At 37.5% G+C, this 15,705-nt stretch overlaps 1 protein-coding gene across 3 annotated transcripts in view; it reads right to left on the bottom strand.

Moving 5' to 3' along the window:
- Positions 1 to 15,705, bottom strand: part of SMOC2 (SPARC related modular calcium binding 2) — a 138,641-nt gene that overhangs the window by 19,526 nt on the left and 103,410 nt on the right. For all 3 annotated transcript variants that reach the window (XM_057406965.1, XM_057406964.1, XM_057406966.1), the window contains exon 9: positions 14,731 to 14,813. In XM_057406965.1, the coding sequence (XP_057262948.1) occupies positions 14,731 to 14,813 (83 nt within the window). The remainder of the gene's footprint in view (positions 1 to 14,730; positions 14,814 to 15,705) is intronic.

Here is a 15,705-nt window from a genome sequence, read left to right as displayed (position 1 = left end):
ACCTGTCTTAAGAAATTGATTTTTAATAGGATCTTTAAATGAGTGATTTTCTTTGTAATCCCTACTGGATTAGATTTTTCATACTGACAAACGTATCTAATGAAAAAATGCTTCGTATAAATCCTGGACAGCTCATAGAATTAGTTAAATAGATTTGCAAACATGTGAGAGACAGATGTTACGTTTCTGTTTGCCTTCGGGTTTTTTTAATCAAAGAAGCAAGAACAAGGGAAAAAGAAACACAGAAGACAAAAGATGAAATCAGCATTGTGTCAAACAAAGTGGAGAGTCAAAACAGAGAACATGATTTCAAACAGCTCATAACAGACTGGCATTTTAGTGTCAGCAAAAAAATAAACTTAGCTCAGCTTGCAATAGGAGAACATTGGAGTTTCATGAAAGAAAACATTAAAAATTAAAGTAATCCAGGAAATAATGTATTTTTTTAATAAGAGAGACTGCCTTCCTGTGATTCATTAGGAGCCAGACTAAGATCTGTCAGAGAAACACAATTCCTTTGAAAATCTGACATTGGGATTGTATACCTAATATTAATTAGTTTTATCCATGACTCTGGTTCAAATTGATATGGCAATGTCAACGACATCTAGAACATGAATTCTCTGTAGGTGCTCTTTACGTTTTTTAGATAATCCCAAGCTCTACAACCCAGCTGGTGTTCTAATTAAGCTGAAGTATGCTTTACAAAAGCAGATAGGAAAACTTGGATTCCCCTAAACCATTAAGGAGCAGGAGAGATATTTACCAAAAGTTCTTAATTAACCAAGTGTCCTAGCTTGCCTGGGAAAAAAAAACCAAACCCCTCATACTTTATACAGAAAGTAGTAATTTGATATATGTACAGCATAAGATGCATCGTGTTTTTTCAGAAACACTCTTTCTGCTTTTCTAAGAGAAAAGATGTTGATTCGTAGTTGTAAGAGCTGGAAAGTTAAATATTCTCTCATGCCTAAGTAGACTCCAATTTGTTCATAGGTCAGCAAAAGAAATCTGAAAGATAACTACACAGAGCAGATACAAAGGGGTGGAAAATGTGGCCATTTCTAGTGCTGTACATAGTAACCTACCACTCGGTAGCTTTCAGATGCATGGAAATCACTGATAAATGGAGAGTACGGATATGCCCAAGAAGGCACATTGTATGTGCAGTGAACCTGACATCGCCTGAGGCTTTTGAGGACACAGCACAGAATAACTATGATTCCCTGGAGAAATGTGTCACACATCAACCTCTAGGCAAACAACGTAGGCACCTACATGTGCCTACAGGAAAGGTGGGTTGGCCAGGGCAGTTCATCCCACTTCTGGTAGAAGAAATAGTTCAAAATCACTGGCAGGTCTCACTGACAGGAAAAGATACAAAGAGCTGATTCATCACATCTTGCCCCTAGCCCAGACTCATGCCTGAGCAAGCTGGCTGCTACCATATGTGGAAGGAGTTGATTGTCCCAACTCATCTCAGCACAGGTGTGCCCAAAGCTGGTGTCACCACAAACTCACTTCCCACAGCCCCTGTAAGAATGCAGCATCTGAGCTGCCTCACTCCAAAGCAGGAGAGCAGAAGCAGAGGAATGAGCATCCACTCAGATGTTTGGAGGGCAGAAGACATGACATCAGTTTCCAGGAAGAGTCAGTACTTCTGAGAGATACCTGACTGTACCACTGACACTTCTTGAAACCTTGTAACACCTTTTTTTTTTTTCCCTTTTGTGAAATAAAAATGCTAATGAAAATATCAATGTTCTCTACACTGAGCTCCTTGTAGAGTTTGGTAAGTATACTGTCTTGACTATTAGTGTCATTTATGTTGCTTTAAACCCTGACAGAACTGGTTACAATGAGATTATTTTCAATTCAAAGCAATGAATTAGAAGTTTATTACAAACAAGAGATGAGGATAAAGCTCACACAATGGGTTCAGTTCGACTCAGTATGTGAGAAAACTCTTTACTGAGCTGGCTTCAATATATACATAAGTAGAACCTGTTTAAGACCCTTTCATAGGAGGGTGAGTTGAGATGCGTAAGAGAATCTCTGTGTGTACACATGCATGTTACTATAGACAGATTTAAATTTACAGCTATGTAAGCTATCACATAAAAGCCTTTAATCTCATAAATCAGAAACACATTATTTCTGCATGGTGAAATTACAAGTACACATCACCCCAACAGAACACCAGTAGAAACTACACTCCAATGCACTTTCACAAGACCTGTACAAGCGCATGTTATTTTGGGAAAACAGAATCCCAAAGTCTCTTGTATAAATATTTTAGAGAGGTTTAAAACATTTTATCAGGAATATTTTTTGTATCCTTCCAGCTCTTTCTTGGATACTTTAATTCAGCTATACAGATCTCAAAGGGAGAAACATTCTAATAAAATGCTTCTCTAAATAACTGAAAATTTACTTTCTGCTTTTAGAGCCTAAGGGATCAAGCACCAGATATACTGAAAAATTTCCAGGGGTGGAAATATGTGCTACATATCTTAATGGAAAAAGAGGAGTCTTCTCTTTTCAGTGGTTCAGAGATCTTGTTTCATGGCCCTTAAAATATTACTTCTCTGAACTGAAATTCAACTGAAATAAGGGGATGGAAATCTCCAGAGTACATGGAGTAACTCTTTTTAGTCATTTGTGATTATTCAGATGCACACATATACACATACATACACAGCTTTTTATGATGCCTTCCAGCTTGAAATCTGGAAAATGAGAGACACATAGGAATAATGGCAAATGAGATTGCAGAACTGAATGCCAAATGCAATTAAAGTGTTAAATCCAAAATGCGGTATATTCTTTTCACCACCAGATATGTCATAGATATAATACAGCTCTTACATAGTTGAATATGACAATCAATAGCTCTGCCTAGATTCTACTTTTCTGTTCACAGAGCTAGCTAAATTTTTCAAAATCCAGGTTTATTTTCTGTGAACAAACCTCCCTGCTCTGTTTTCTGTTATCTGCTATCTGAAAATCTGCCCATTTTCTGTTATAAATATGGATGGCTACAAAACCTATGAACTCTTTGCTTATTGGTACTTTTCCCCATTATAAAGTTCACAGCACAGAAGGATCTGTAGTGATGAATATGTCATAAAAAAAGCTGATGAATATTCACTCTGATTCTTACATGATTTTGGTTCAATAAACTTTGTTTTGCATTTAACCGTGTTTCAGAGTTAATTCCAAGTTGGATCACTCTCAGCAAATCTGGATTCTGTACTCAAAGAACCAAAAATTCTGACTGTTAAGGATGGATTCCATAACTCACCAGTTAGGGAATAGGAGTAATAGCCTGGGACTGAATAACTCTGCCTTTCCACTGGTTCTGAATGCCTGCATCTAATTTATTTAGCAAAAGGAGACTACATAGCACGTAGACTATCAAGGGTTATGGAACCAACCTAAACCTTCATCCTACAAACACTTATGCCTGGTCTTAACTTTACAACCACATGTAAAGGTTCCTTTGATTTTAATGGAACTAATCACAAGAAGAATGTGGGTAAGTGTTTGCAGGATAGGGGTTCAGTAGGTCATGAATTGTGTTTTAGAAATATTTACAATGAATTGCTTGTGGATGACTTACAGAGCAAGAGGTTTTACCAGAAGACATTTCTAGATAGCAAACAAATTCAAGAACTTCGCAAGCATAAAGGGCAAAATTTAAGTAATTTATTTCCCAAAATTATTCATGGGTTTTTTGCCATATGCTAACATCAGGAACCTATGAACAGTAGCACTCCTGCTGAGCTACAGAGAAGCAAATTTCTGAATCTTTGTGAAGCATTCTGAATCCTTTGAAAGAATTCCCAGATGTTTCTATGGAGTAATTTCATTTCTTCCTCGAGGGCTCTCAGTTGTGGAGGCCTACAAGTTGTATTGAACCCAAGGAAAAACATCATGTATTTGAAAACCACTGAGATAGTCTTGTATTCACTGTCATATTTGAGAACAAGAAAACTTGTTCTACTTCACTGAGCCCAGAGAAATGCATTCTCCAATGTCTACATATCTGATGCAAAAAGGGACCTGGAGGAAAGCCAGCTGGCTTAAGCTCAGCCAGTGTGAAACAGAGGTGACACATGTTGGCAGACTGAAGCACTTTGAAGAATTGGCAGGAACTTTCACTGCCTCTTCAGTTGATGGCATCTGTCCACCCATTGCCCAAGTGGCTTTGCAATGAGCTGGACTGCAAATTTTCCAGGCATCATCTTGTCATTCTGTGTTTGCACAGCGCCTAAACCACTGGGATCCCAGACTATAAACTACTGTCATACAAACAGTTAACTATACCAACCATGGAGACTTCCCAAGCTCATCTCTGGTCCCAGGTTCTCCATAATGTAGGAGGTATGCTGTCCTCTGTCTGCAGCTGAGACAAGGTTGGAGCACCTCCTTACCAAAACATAGCACGTGTAGTTAATCCTGTCTTTGACCCTGCATGACTAGTAGGACATCATCTGGCGCTACCTTTGAGTCTCAGCTGGAAACTCTGCTTAATGCTGATACTTTACTTTCTAAAATAAATCCAACCTCAGGGACAGCATGCAACACTAATTTTGCCTCCTACATCAGTGACCAGTCTTTTCAGGTAAGCCATGCTAGTATGTAGAAAATGCAAGCATCTAATACGCTCTCCAACTGTCAGAGGCAGACTTTTTCTCAAAAGTGAAGAGAAAGATAAATGCAGCAGGCTAAAATCAAAATATTTTTCTTCAGAGAAGTATACCTACAGATGTGAGATCAGAGTATAAACAACTTTGGCTACATCTTGTTCATTCTCCTTGACAAGTGAGCTAAGCTTACTGCTTGACCTTTTCAGTCATTACTCATCAGCCAAAACTGATGTTATTTCTGTATTATATGTTAACTTACTCAAAACATTAGGAAGTGGGAATTCTTGCACTGGCTTACATTTTCACAAACCCTAACCTCATAACTATGCCTGGATTTCAAAAAGTTGCTGTTTGATACAAAACACAAAATTTCTAGAGTGGTTTATTACCAGTACAGGGTATTTTCAAAGTTGCTGAGAACTGAAAATCCCCTTGAAGTCACTGGGAACCAAGTGCTCATTTTATTTGAAAAGTGGAACATTTCTCCAAGTCACTAAATGCAAAGAGTAAACACCTAACCATTGTTGCTCCCTCTTCAAAATATAGCTGCAGATATACATCCATTCAGAAATGAAAATATTTATTTTTCCCTGTCCACAGATTAAACACAAGAGCTGTTTCTGCCAGATAATCAAGGAGAATTTGTATCCAAGTATGAAAACACAACACAGCAAGATAGCCATTTTGTAGGGAATGGCCTTACAAATCGATGGCATGGTTTTATTCAGTTTATACTCTTATCAGATGAAAAAGGAGAAGCGCCATACCATGCGTCTCAGAGGAAATAGTTTATTATGCGACTCCCACCCACTGTCATGATAAGGTTCAGGTGTCATTTTTCATTATGATTACAGCCCTGGCAGACTAAAGGGTTTTTGCCTTTTCCATTCAGTTATATGAGTTTTTCCTGCCATCTTTCAGATTCTGAGTTGATAATGACTGCAGGCATTCTGGCAGAAAACACTGAGCTTATTCCACATCAATCTTCCCCTCTCCTTGTGCTATTTTCTCTACTCCTCACCCAAAAACTGCAATCCAGTTGCCCCAAGTTATTATGAGATACACCTCCCTTGTCTTCACTGTACCAGGAATTATTTCAAGATATTTTAAGTATATTTCCTGAAGATTAGTAGCTTTAGGAATACAGCATCAAAATGTGTTCTATGAGGGCAAATATTTTAATCCTTTTTAGGTTTCAATGTGATCAAAGTTTCACAGTTTCACTCTGCTTATGCTCTGTCCTTATGGTATTAGAAAAAAAAGAATAAAGATAAAAGGTGAGTAAATATAATGTTCAGTAGAACGGAAGGGCTCTCAGTTCCAAACCATCTCTCTAAATCCCCAGTGAGGGCTCTGACGGCTCAATACTGACCAATAGAAATCTCTTGAAGAGCAGAGTATTGGTCCATTCACAGAAGCTTGGGGCTTATCATCCATAAGTAGGGCTGAGCAGCCTACATCAAGTGACAGTTTAAGGAGAATTAAATTTAAAGTATCATTAGACTAAACTGGCTTCAGGGAGCCATCAGTCATTCCTCTCCCCCTCCCACTGACCTGATATCCAAAGCATAGGCAATATTCCAAATACTTAAGTGAAATAAATGAGTATCTGAAAAAAAATGCAATTTTTCAAACAGATGCTCTCATACCTTATTAGCATTGTCAGAGTTATTCCCCTGCTAAAAGCACTTTGGAGTGAAACACTGCAAGAACAAATGTTGCTGTGTGATCCCATATCAGCTGAATATTCTCAACCACAGCAGAGAAAAAGCCAGGCTGTATTCTCACTGCTTGTGGAATACCACAACTGTTCATTCTCATGATCTGTTCAGGTAAGATGGCAATTACATCATTCAACTTAAGCAATCCAAATATATTCAACCACTGATGTTAGTCATACTTGCTCCATCTACAGTCAATGGAGACAGGCACTTTCAGAAAAAGATCCCAGATACCCATGGGACACACAGACACAATTCTCTATTCTACCTTTAGTTGTTACAAAAATGACCATTTGCTTGAATAGGTAAGAATGAATGCCTTGTGGATTTTTCCCCTCTCTTTGATGTGATGACTGCAAATCCACGACAGATATTCCTACTCTGCTGAGTGTGGTTTGACTAGTAATGCACTCTGAGTTTCATCCAGAAAGGCAGCGTATTACTTCCTGATACAGGCTAACCTGCCATGGCATTAAAAAGTCTGCCCAAACTTTCACTTTCTTGCAAGACTACCTTTGTTTTTAGGTAGGAAATTCACTGTTTTCACCACTTTTAATATGTGTTTTCCTTCCTATAGGCAGTTCAGACATGACTCAAAACAAAATTACACCATATAGAGGTAGGAAACTGCTAAATATAAGCACAGATTTATAAAGTAGTTAGAAACTTTTCAGTAAAAGACAAAAAAAAAACAAAAAAAACAAACAAAAAAAACAGAACAAGCTTCTCTAAATTGGCTCCACAAGTTAATAATACTAATAATAATGAGATCGTTATCCATGATGCTGTTCTTTCTATTTTAAAAGAAAAAGAAAAACAAATGTGTTCAACCAAAGCTTTTTCACTAATGGATTTAGAATACCATATGTACTAAATTATGGATTAAATGTATGGATTAAAATGTAGAGATAAATTAAAGCTAGAAATTAAAATATCTTTCTTAAATGTCTTTTTTCTGCTTTAGTGAAGTTTTATGGTGGAACAGGTCTCAGTTTATTACTTCTCACTGAGGGGAACACAAATATTTTTACTGCATGTGTATTTATATATTAATTCATTTATGTATACAGACATTCAGTCCAAAATAAAAATGCTCCTAGTAGAGACGGGAAAAAAAAGTTCAACTTTATCAGAATCGATACCAAAATCATCAAGTGCAGAGGGCAGCATTTGCCTCCATATTTACAACATTGATAAGTAAACCAAAACAGCTTCATGACTGTCAGTGGAACTTTTCTGATGTCAACTCAGACTTAGAAAAGGCATTTCTGGGGGAAAGCATTGTCCCACTTAATCATTCTTTGGCTCAGAAGGCAAAAAAAAACACTCAGAAACCTAACTGGATAGTGCTGGTGCAGAGACAGTGACTGTAGAGCTGCTGGGTGACAACCTCCCGGGAAGCCAACCAGGTACAGGAGAACATTCTCCCTTTCTGGCATGCAATCCCTGGAGATGTCCCACTGAGAACAGGACCCACTGGCACAGAGCATCGGAGCTGGCAAGGCGGCTCTACATAACAAGGGATTTATCTGAAAAGGGAGGATAGCAACAAGTAAGGTGAGAAGCAGAATTTATATTCTTTGGCATAACCTCCAGCAAATGAAGTTAGTGTTTATTACTCTTAATATAACCCTTTAAAATAAACACAAAATTAGAGGTTAATATTAAATAGAGCAATGAATTAAATTCTATTGCTGATCCAGCAGCATCACCTTTAATTAGCCCGCTTTTCTCTTTTGTTACTTGTGTCACAGCTACGTCTTTCACTAGCACTTTACGAGTAGCTCAAATTCTTTCACTGTAATTCTTTTAGACAAATTCACACATAACCGGAAATTACAACAGCTCTTACGCATTTGAGCAAATTTTTTTGTTTGTTTCAGATATCAGTATTTCTGCTTTAGGTTGGGAAAAGACATTGTTTTGTTAAGAAATGACTACAAATTGAGGAAGAAATAAAGCAACACGAAGAACTGTGGTCAGACCATTGACAATTAAAGACAGGATGGGGAGATGGAGAGAAGACGGTGAGCAGGAAATAAACATGATCTGCTGAGCCTTCAAAAATAACTTGCAGGCCTCCCTTTCTCTGAAGCAGAACTGCCCACTGGGAGAGTACAATATAATTATGTAGCAAGACAATAGGGTAATAATATTGAAGCTACCAAAACCAAAGGCCCAAGGAAATTGTTTTAGGTTAAACAGAGTTCTCTTTGGAGGTTCAGCTGCCCTGAAGCCATAGTAGTGGCCTTGGGATTTAGTGCTGCAAAACTCCCTCTTTATACGGAGGTTTGACCAGTAGACCTATGTAGTCATGAGGAGTACGGCCTTATGCTACGTCCTGTCCAGGCCACCACTACTCCATACTCAAATAAGCTTTTGTGTTACAGTGTGGGCATTCTGACTGAGCCAGTGCTTGTGATACCAGCTTGTGTGCTGCATATCCTTTTCCCACCCACCAAGCACACTGGCATTGCATTAACCTTACTGCACTCGAGACACACAGATCTCCTTGCTGATGGCCACATCTTCACCCAGTCAGTATCCCCACCGCCTCTGTTTCAGGCTGCCAGCACAGGATACTTGTAGTGGACATGACATTGCAGAAAACATCCTTCACTGAGCTGTCACTAACCTACACGTGGCCTACGGTAGTGGAGCGGCATCCAGCTGCTCAGGATTGCAGAGGCCTGGGAAGTCAGGCATCCTCCTGCAGCCCCATATATTAGAGAAAGCAGCTACTGCTTTGGAAGGAAAAGCAGCCATGCCCCTGCCTCCCCTAGCACTATTGGGCTGAGGAGGAACATGCCTGGCCCTCCAGCACCCCTCTGCACCTCACTGTTGAGCCTCAGCCCTCCCATCTACCCTGCAGACCTGCCACTGCCAGGCTCTGGGCAGGCTCCCTCCTTCATCCTTGCCATGCAGCTATTCACTTTTGCCATCACTGTCATGAAGGTTAACACCAGCTTTGCACAAATATTTCCTGTTCATAGTTCAAACTCTTAACTAGCCAGGTCTGCTTCATACAGAGCTTTTTTGCCAAGTGTCTCTTGGTAAATAAAGCAGTGTTAGGGCACAGGACGATAGTTATAGACTCATTCAAAACAGCCAGAAACTTGAAATGATTGTTTGACATTTTGGACCTTTAAGATTCAATGGCAGAAAGGGATATTTTAAATATTAGCTCATGCAACTTAAAATCTTGTTACATCATAAAAATATAATCCTTTTAAATCACACTCAGTGGAGAAAGTTACATATTAATTGACTTAACACTGAAGCTCATGGAAAGGCAGGCATATGTATATAATCTGCATCACTATCAGAAATACTCTGTTACTTAACTGAAACTTTTAAAAACAATCAAATTTTTAGTCATTCAAACATTTAAGGGTGTGAAGTAAGGTCAGATTATTTTCTACTCACTGCCAGCATCAGACTACACAGAGGAAATTAAGAACAGCATCAGACTACACAGAGGAAATTAAGAACTTCGTGAAACTATGGTAAGCAAGATAAGGTAGACCAATGGTGGTACCTCATCATCTTAGCTGAGCCCAGTACCTCATGAAATCTGATGTGCTCCTGATCAGAAGTGGAGCAACTGTAAAAATATAATGGAATACAGCTCAAAAGGAAAAGTAGTTAAGTCTCTATCACTTTCTTTTTATTTTAAAGATGCCTTTGGAGTAAGACACACCTCTTTGGCTGTTACAGCTGAACCCGGGACAGTCTTGCATCATTGTGGTTTGAGAGTTTCTGATTATTACTCTTTAACTTTGGAAAAAGAAGATGCACTGCCAACAACCAAAAGCAAACTGTATTTATCCACACATAATTCGCCCATAACTTAATCATGAGTTTTGATCCACAAAATATAAACTGTTCAGGGTCAGTGATGGATTATCCCATCAGAATCACAGTAAATAAAGCCATTACAATAGGAAGAAAATTGGGCAGTTAGAATGCTTTTGTTCCTCTTAAGTAATGCAAATGTGAAATAAACAAATGAGTTAAACAGCTCTCATGCATGATTTTTCAAGAGAAAATATTAACTATTTGAATGTCAAGGTTAAACTAAGATTATGAAGATCCATAGCACAAAACAGCTGAGGACAGTCACTAGCAGACTGTGAAATCCAAAAACAACCTGTAGTTCAACATAGCCATATATAAGGAAGAGTTTTGAGGGATTATTTTTCTGTTGTTGTTATTACATAAGCTGATTGACTATACAAGGGACATGAATCAAGACATTTTGATTAAGTAATGTTTTAAGATTTTTAGCTTGACTTAAACTGTAGACCATCACAGTACCAACACAGTGATCAGCAGAACTTAGGCTCTGGATGGAAAGCGCTAGCTCTGGGGTTTTGGTTGCAGGAAGGAGGGGGCAGTGGTCTACACTCTTGTCCAACCTGAGATTTTGATATCTGTCTCAGACGCTGAGCAAAGATGCCAAATTTTCTAATTTGAATCCTTCTTGCGCCACTGAATAAACCCTAGAGATTAAACATGCAAACCTTTCAGATGCTTATTACCTCAGTGCTATCAAAACCCCAAAATACTCATTTTTTTGTAAAAATGCTCTAGGATTGAAAATTTTAATGAGAAACATCTGAAGTGAGGCTTTTCAGAGAGCAGTGGGATTGCCAGGAAGGACGAAAATAAGAGTGAAATGCTGATCTTATTTCACCAGTAGAAACCTACAGTAACTTCAATGCAACTGATACATTCTGCTGGATTCCAGCTGGGGTAATTGAGATCAGCATTTTGGGAAAAGGAAATATTCAGTAGTGAAGAGCTATGCTAGTCTTAGAAAATAGAAAAGGGAGGCTTTCAGGGCTTTCAGTAGATAGACTTACTGAATCTGCACATTCACGCAAGTCAAGAGATTGTATTACTGTTACAGTTTACAAGGCACTGTCATTTCCAAACTACAGTTTCCCCTCCAAAATTATGTTTTTGTATGAGAGGAAGTATCACAACTGCAGGAACCTCAAAAAACATACTCTGTTAAATAAAAGGAAAAATTAAAACAACCAAAATGAAATGTAAACAACATTAATGGTCATACTTAAAGCCACAAAACCTTAGAAACCCAGTAAAGGCTGAAAATCCAGCTTGACATTGTGGTCTCCCTCTCTCAAGCTTGTGTGCCTTTTACTCATTTGGATTTCTTTTTCTTCCCCACCCCCTCTGCACAAAAGATAAGGGTAAATCTGATTAAAGAATGTTGTGTAAGAAAATCACATTTCCTGTAATACTTTTCAAATTTTTCCAGTTACTTTTCAAATTTCAGGTCTTGGTAATGGAAATAATATTACACAAAATCCAGATAAGTTCCCAGGTCAAGTAAGAATACAAAAATCTTAAACTATACAAAGGATTATCCAAAGTTTATCCAGCCCTCACACACAGCAGAGCCTAAACCAGAGTCTTCTCGAATTCAATGCATATTTTTTAAATAAGAAAAAGATTTGCCCTCGAGGCAAATTAACTGAGTGGTCTGGCACTGTCTCAGTATGCTATCATGTCTTGCTCTCTTACATATCCAAGTTCCTTTCTTCCAGGTTGCCGAGAGCAGGGGCAAGACTAGCTTCATGAATAGGCAGCTTATCCATAGTATAAGGCACTGGTCTCGAAAATGGGGTACACATACCCCAGGGGGGGCACAAGACAATCAACTGGACCGCAGGAAGAGAATATTTTTTGTACTATTAACAAATAAAAATTGTGCTTATTTAATTTTTATTTTATCCTTTTTTACTTTCTATATTTGGTTACATTTTACAATGTCCTTAATATATTAGGACAGTAGCATATCTATATTGTTTATAAATAAATATACATGTATTGAGGGTGTATGCTGAAAAATATTTTACTGATTATTAAAAACTAGTGAATACATATAATGCTTGAAAATATCTTCACCTGTAGGCCCAGACTGAAAAAATACAGTTTCAGGAACTTATATTTCTTCACCTTGGCTGAATTTGACCTATTACCACTCATGATTTTATGAAAATACAGGGGCACCTACACCTTATTCCACCATACTACAGGTTTAGCTTAACTATCCTTCATGCTGTAAACTTTTAAATGGTCTTGACCAGCTTGTGCAGAAAACAGAATTTCTATTTAACACACCAATTATCCAAAAGTCTGAAATTAACCATTTGAGACTCTTTACAGAATATGTCAGTTTATCAGGGCCTTCCATTTTACTGTGTAACTCAGAGGAGAACAAAAGGTCAAAATATAAACCTTAGAAAACTGATCGTAAGAAAAGAAGAAAACCCTTCGATTTCCCCAGACTCCAGTCTATTTCTCTAGACTCCTTTCTGTGTTGATTCTCATTATCTTGCAATAACTAGTTTCTGAGAAAGATCAAAATCATTAGCAGAAAAATACTTTAGTTTTTAAAAAAGGAACAGAAACCTAATGGGAAGAATTATTATTATATAGCTTCCAGACAATCTAACAGATACAGGCGGCTTGGATCATTCTTACAAACATTAGATTAGCATTCAATTTCAGGTGCTTTATTTTAAGTTACCCTTAGGATGTGAGGATATATTTTTAGCTTGGTTTAGATCAGTGGGAATTTTGACATAGACTCCAACGGGCCTTTATCTTCTGCAGTTTTGCCTTAACAAGGTATCTGTGTATGCCAAAAACTGCATCTTGATTTATTTGTAAATTATTGCTAAAAGTATTGGCTTAACATGCAATGGGTTTAAATTTTCAGGTGGTATAAATCAGCTTAACAGAAGAACTATGTCAGTTTAATCCACCTGAGGATGTACCAGTGAGTTTTATCCTCTTTAAGATCATTCACAGTAGTAAAGTAGTTGTTTTAAAATCTTCCTGGTCTTATACATCAGACAGTGACGTGGTTTCACCCAGGGCTACTGCATTTTTGTGGGTATAATCTGCAAATCGAACACACCCGTCTTTCCAAAAATGCATTATTCCTTGAAAATAAGTACACAATTAACCTACGTTTTTCATTCAGTCCTGGCACCACTGAGTAACCAGGTGCTGTATTTAAATTTAGGCAACACAAATGTAAACATGCCTTTGCAGCACTGCTTACAATAGAGAAAACTTTGAGCAACAGTGATTCATTTCTACTAAAAAGTTGCTTCACATTAGCCGTTTGTGTGCAATTCTTTATGCTAGTTGTTGACAACTAGCAACAACTGTGCAAGATCCTCCTTTAACCTCCTTTTTAAGAAATAATAAAATAAGAAAATCTCAATCCATTTTTACTTAATGTAGTGTTTGCATGATAAAAAAGAAATTTGCCAGTTGAGGATTCTGGCATTTAATAGACTAGTTAAGAGAAAGAAAAGACATAGCCTTAAGAGAAACAATTAACACAATTGCAACTGTTAAGTAACCTCTTCCCCCTGTGACTTCTATAGACATATTTACTCCATGCTGCTGCAGAGCAGAAGAGGGAGGTTCTCCTAGTTAACCCGTAAGAATTTAGGAAATGTTAGAAAATATTGGTATTTGGCTTATTTTAAAATAACATAAACCATTTGAAAGACAACGATTAAGGAATATAAGATATGGGTATGTTTAGTTTAGAATTCTTGTCTAAATGTTTCTGTGGGTGGCTAAACTGAAATATTTTTTATGACACAAAAAATCTGCTCACACAATTACCTTGTTTCTGGTTCTTTACAGTAGCTGACAATGATTCATAATTTTAATTCATAATTCACTAAACCTGCTACAAGTCAAGTCATTCAAACAAATTAACATGCCATTTAAAAAATTAAGCAAGTCTACTGACCTCTGTGTACCACAACTATCCGGAGATAAGACCTCTCACATGCTTATAAAAGGTTTGAAAAAATGAAAAATCTAACAAACGCCAAGGTTTGTTCCCGCAACAGGTAAGAAAGGAATATTCTGTGGTAAACTGTCAAGGGTACTTTTGGAAAAAAGTAATTACATGATACATATTTCAGACTGATTCGAAGATGGAGGGAATTTTCCCATAGATTTTGCTAGAACAAGGATTACGAAGTATGGGCCAAATTATTCTAGACATAGTTTCTGACTTCTGCGGTATGACAATAGCAAGGAATAATTCCAGTTAGTAAATGTTAATGCCTTTAAACTACTGAGAAAACTGAACCTTACTTTCTCTGACAACATTCTAAGACCCATATTTACATGTATTGTTCCAAAGTCAAAGACTATAGTCAGTGGCAAATCAATACAGCAATATCTAGAAGATACATTGTTTTGGTATAGGGTAACAAAGTGCTTTCTAATTTACTGCAGTGAATAAACAAAGCATTGAAATGTATGAAACCCAATTTATCTATTTCACTGACCTTGAAGCTGGCGTCCTTTGTACAAATCCTTTGTTTTGGTTGGGTGTGCTCTGGCACCATTATCACACTTTGGTTGTTCATACCTAAGGAACAAACAAGGAGAGAATAAAAACAGTGAAGGTTAATTTGATTTAGGACTAATTTATTTCTAATTATCTAGTCCAAAATAAACATGTACCTTCTTTTATTCAGGGAATCATAGAATAGGATTGTTTTTCATTCAGAAGGGGCAATGCAAATTCATCTGCCTATTTTCCACTTACTCAGAGAAGTTAGTATATCTTTATTCTTCTGGGGTTGATACAAAACTAAAAAATCATTTTCTGTTCCAAAATCTAGGTTTCCCAGAGAAGCTGTGGCTGCCCCATCGCTGGCAGTGCTCAAGGCCAAACTGGATAAGGCTTTGAGCAACCTGGTCTAGTGGAAGGTGTCCCTGCCCATGGCAGAAGGGTTGGAACTAGATAATCTTTTAGGTCCCTTCCAACCCAAACCATTTGATGATCCTATGACATGATACGATTCTACCTGTACTTTCAACAAACACTGGCAGCATCACCAGCAGTATTTTTTTTATGAGAGTCTGGGAGACATGGGAGCATCTGCTGCCGAATCTCTCCTTTTTTGTTATATTCCACTACAGACACATGGTAGTTTTTCACACACTTTTATATTTTATACATCTTTCTTTGAAATTTTGAGCTCCCCAAACTACATTTACTGTATGGCACACTAAAATGTCTAATTTAAGTATACTAATACAAATTTTTAAACCAAAATATTCTTGGTGTAGATGGTGGCTACATCCAGGCGGCAATTAATAACGGTAAGCCCAGGCCAGACTGCCCTTCAGAACAATACTTCAGTATTCTGATCTTAATTATCTAGAAAAAATTAAAAAACAATATCACTTTTATTTTGAGTGCTTAATGTATTTTCACATCATCTGATGAAACTGCCCACTGTCCCATCAAATTC

This window comes from Pezoporus wallicus, unplaced genomic scaffold, assembly GCF_028554395.1.
Source record: "Pezoporus wallicus isolate ANWC-B61680 ecotype Strahan unplaced genomic scaffold, APGP_CSIRO_Pwel_v1 scaffold_6362, whole genome shotgun sequence".
In the NCBI taxonomy this organism is placed as follows: Eukaryota; Metazoa; Chordata; class Aves; order Psittaciformes; family Psittacidae; genus Pezoporus; species Pezoporus wallicus.
The sequence above is the reverse complement of the archived record's forward strand: the minus strand, read 5'-3'. Positions and strand labels throughout refer to the sequence as shown.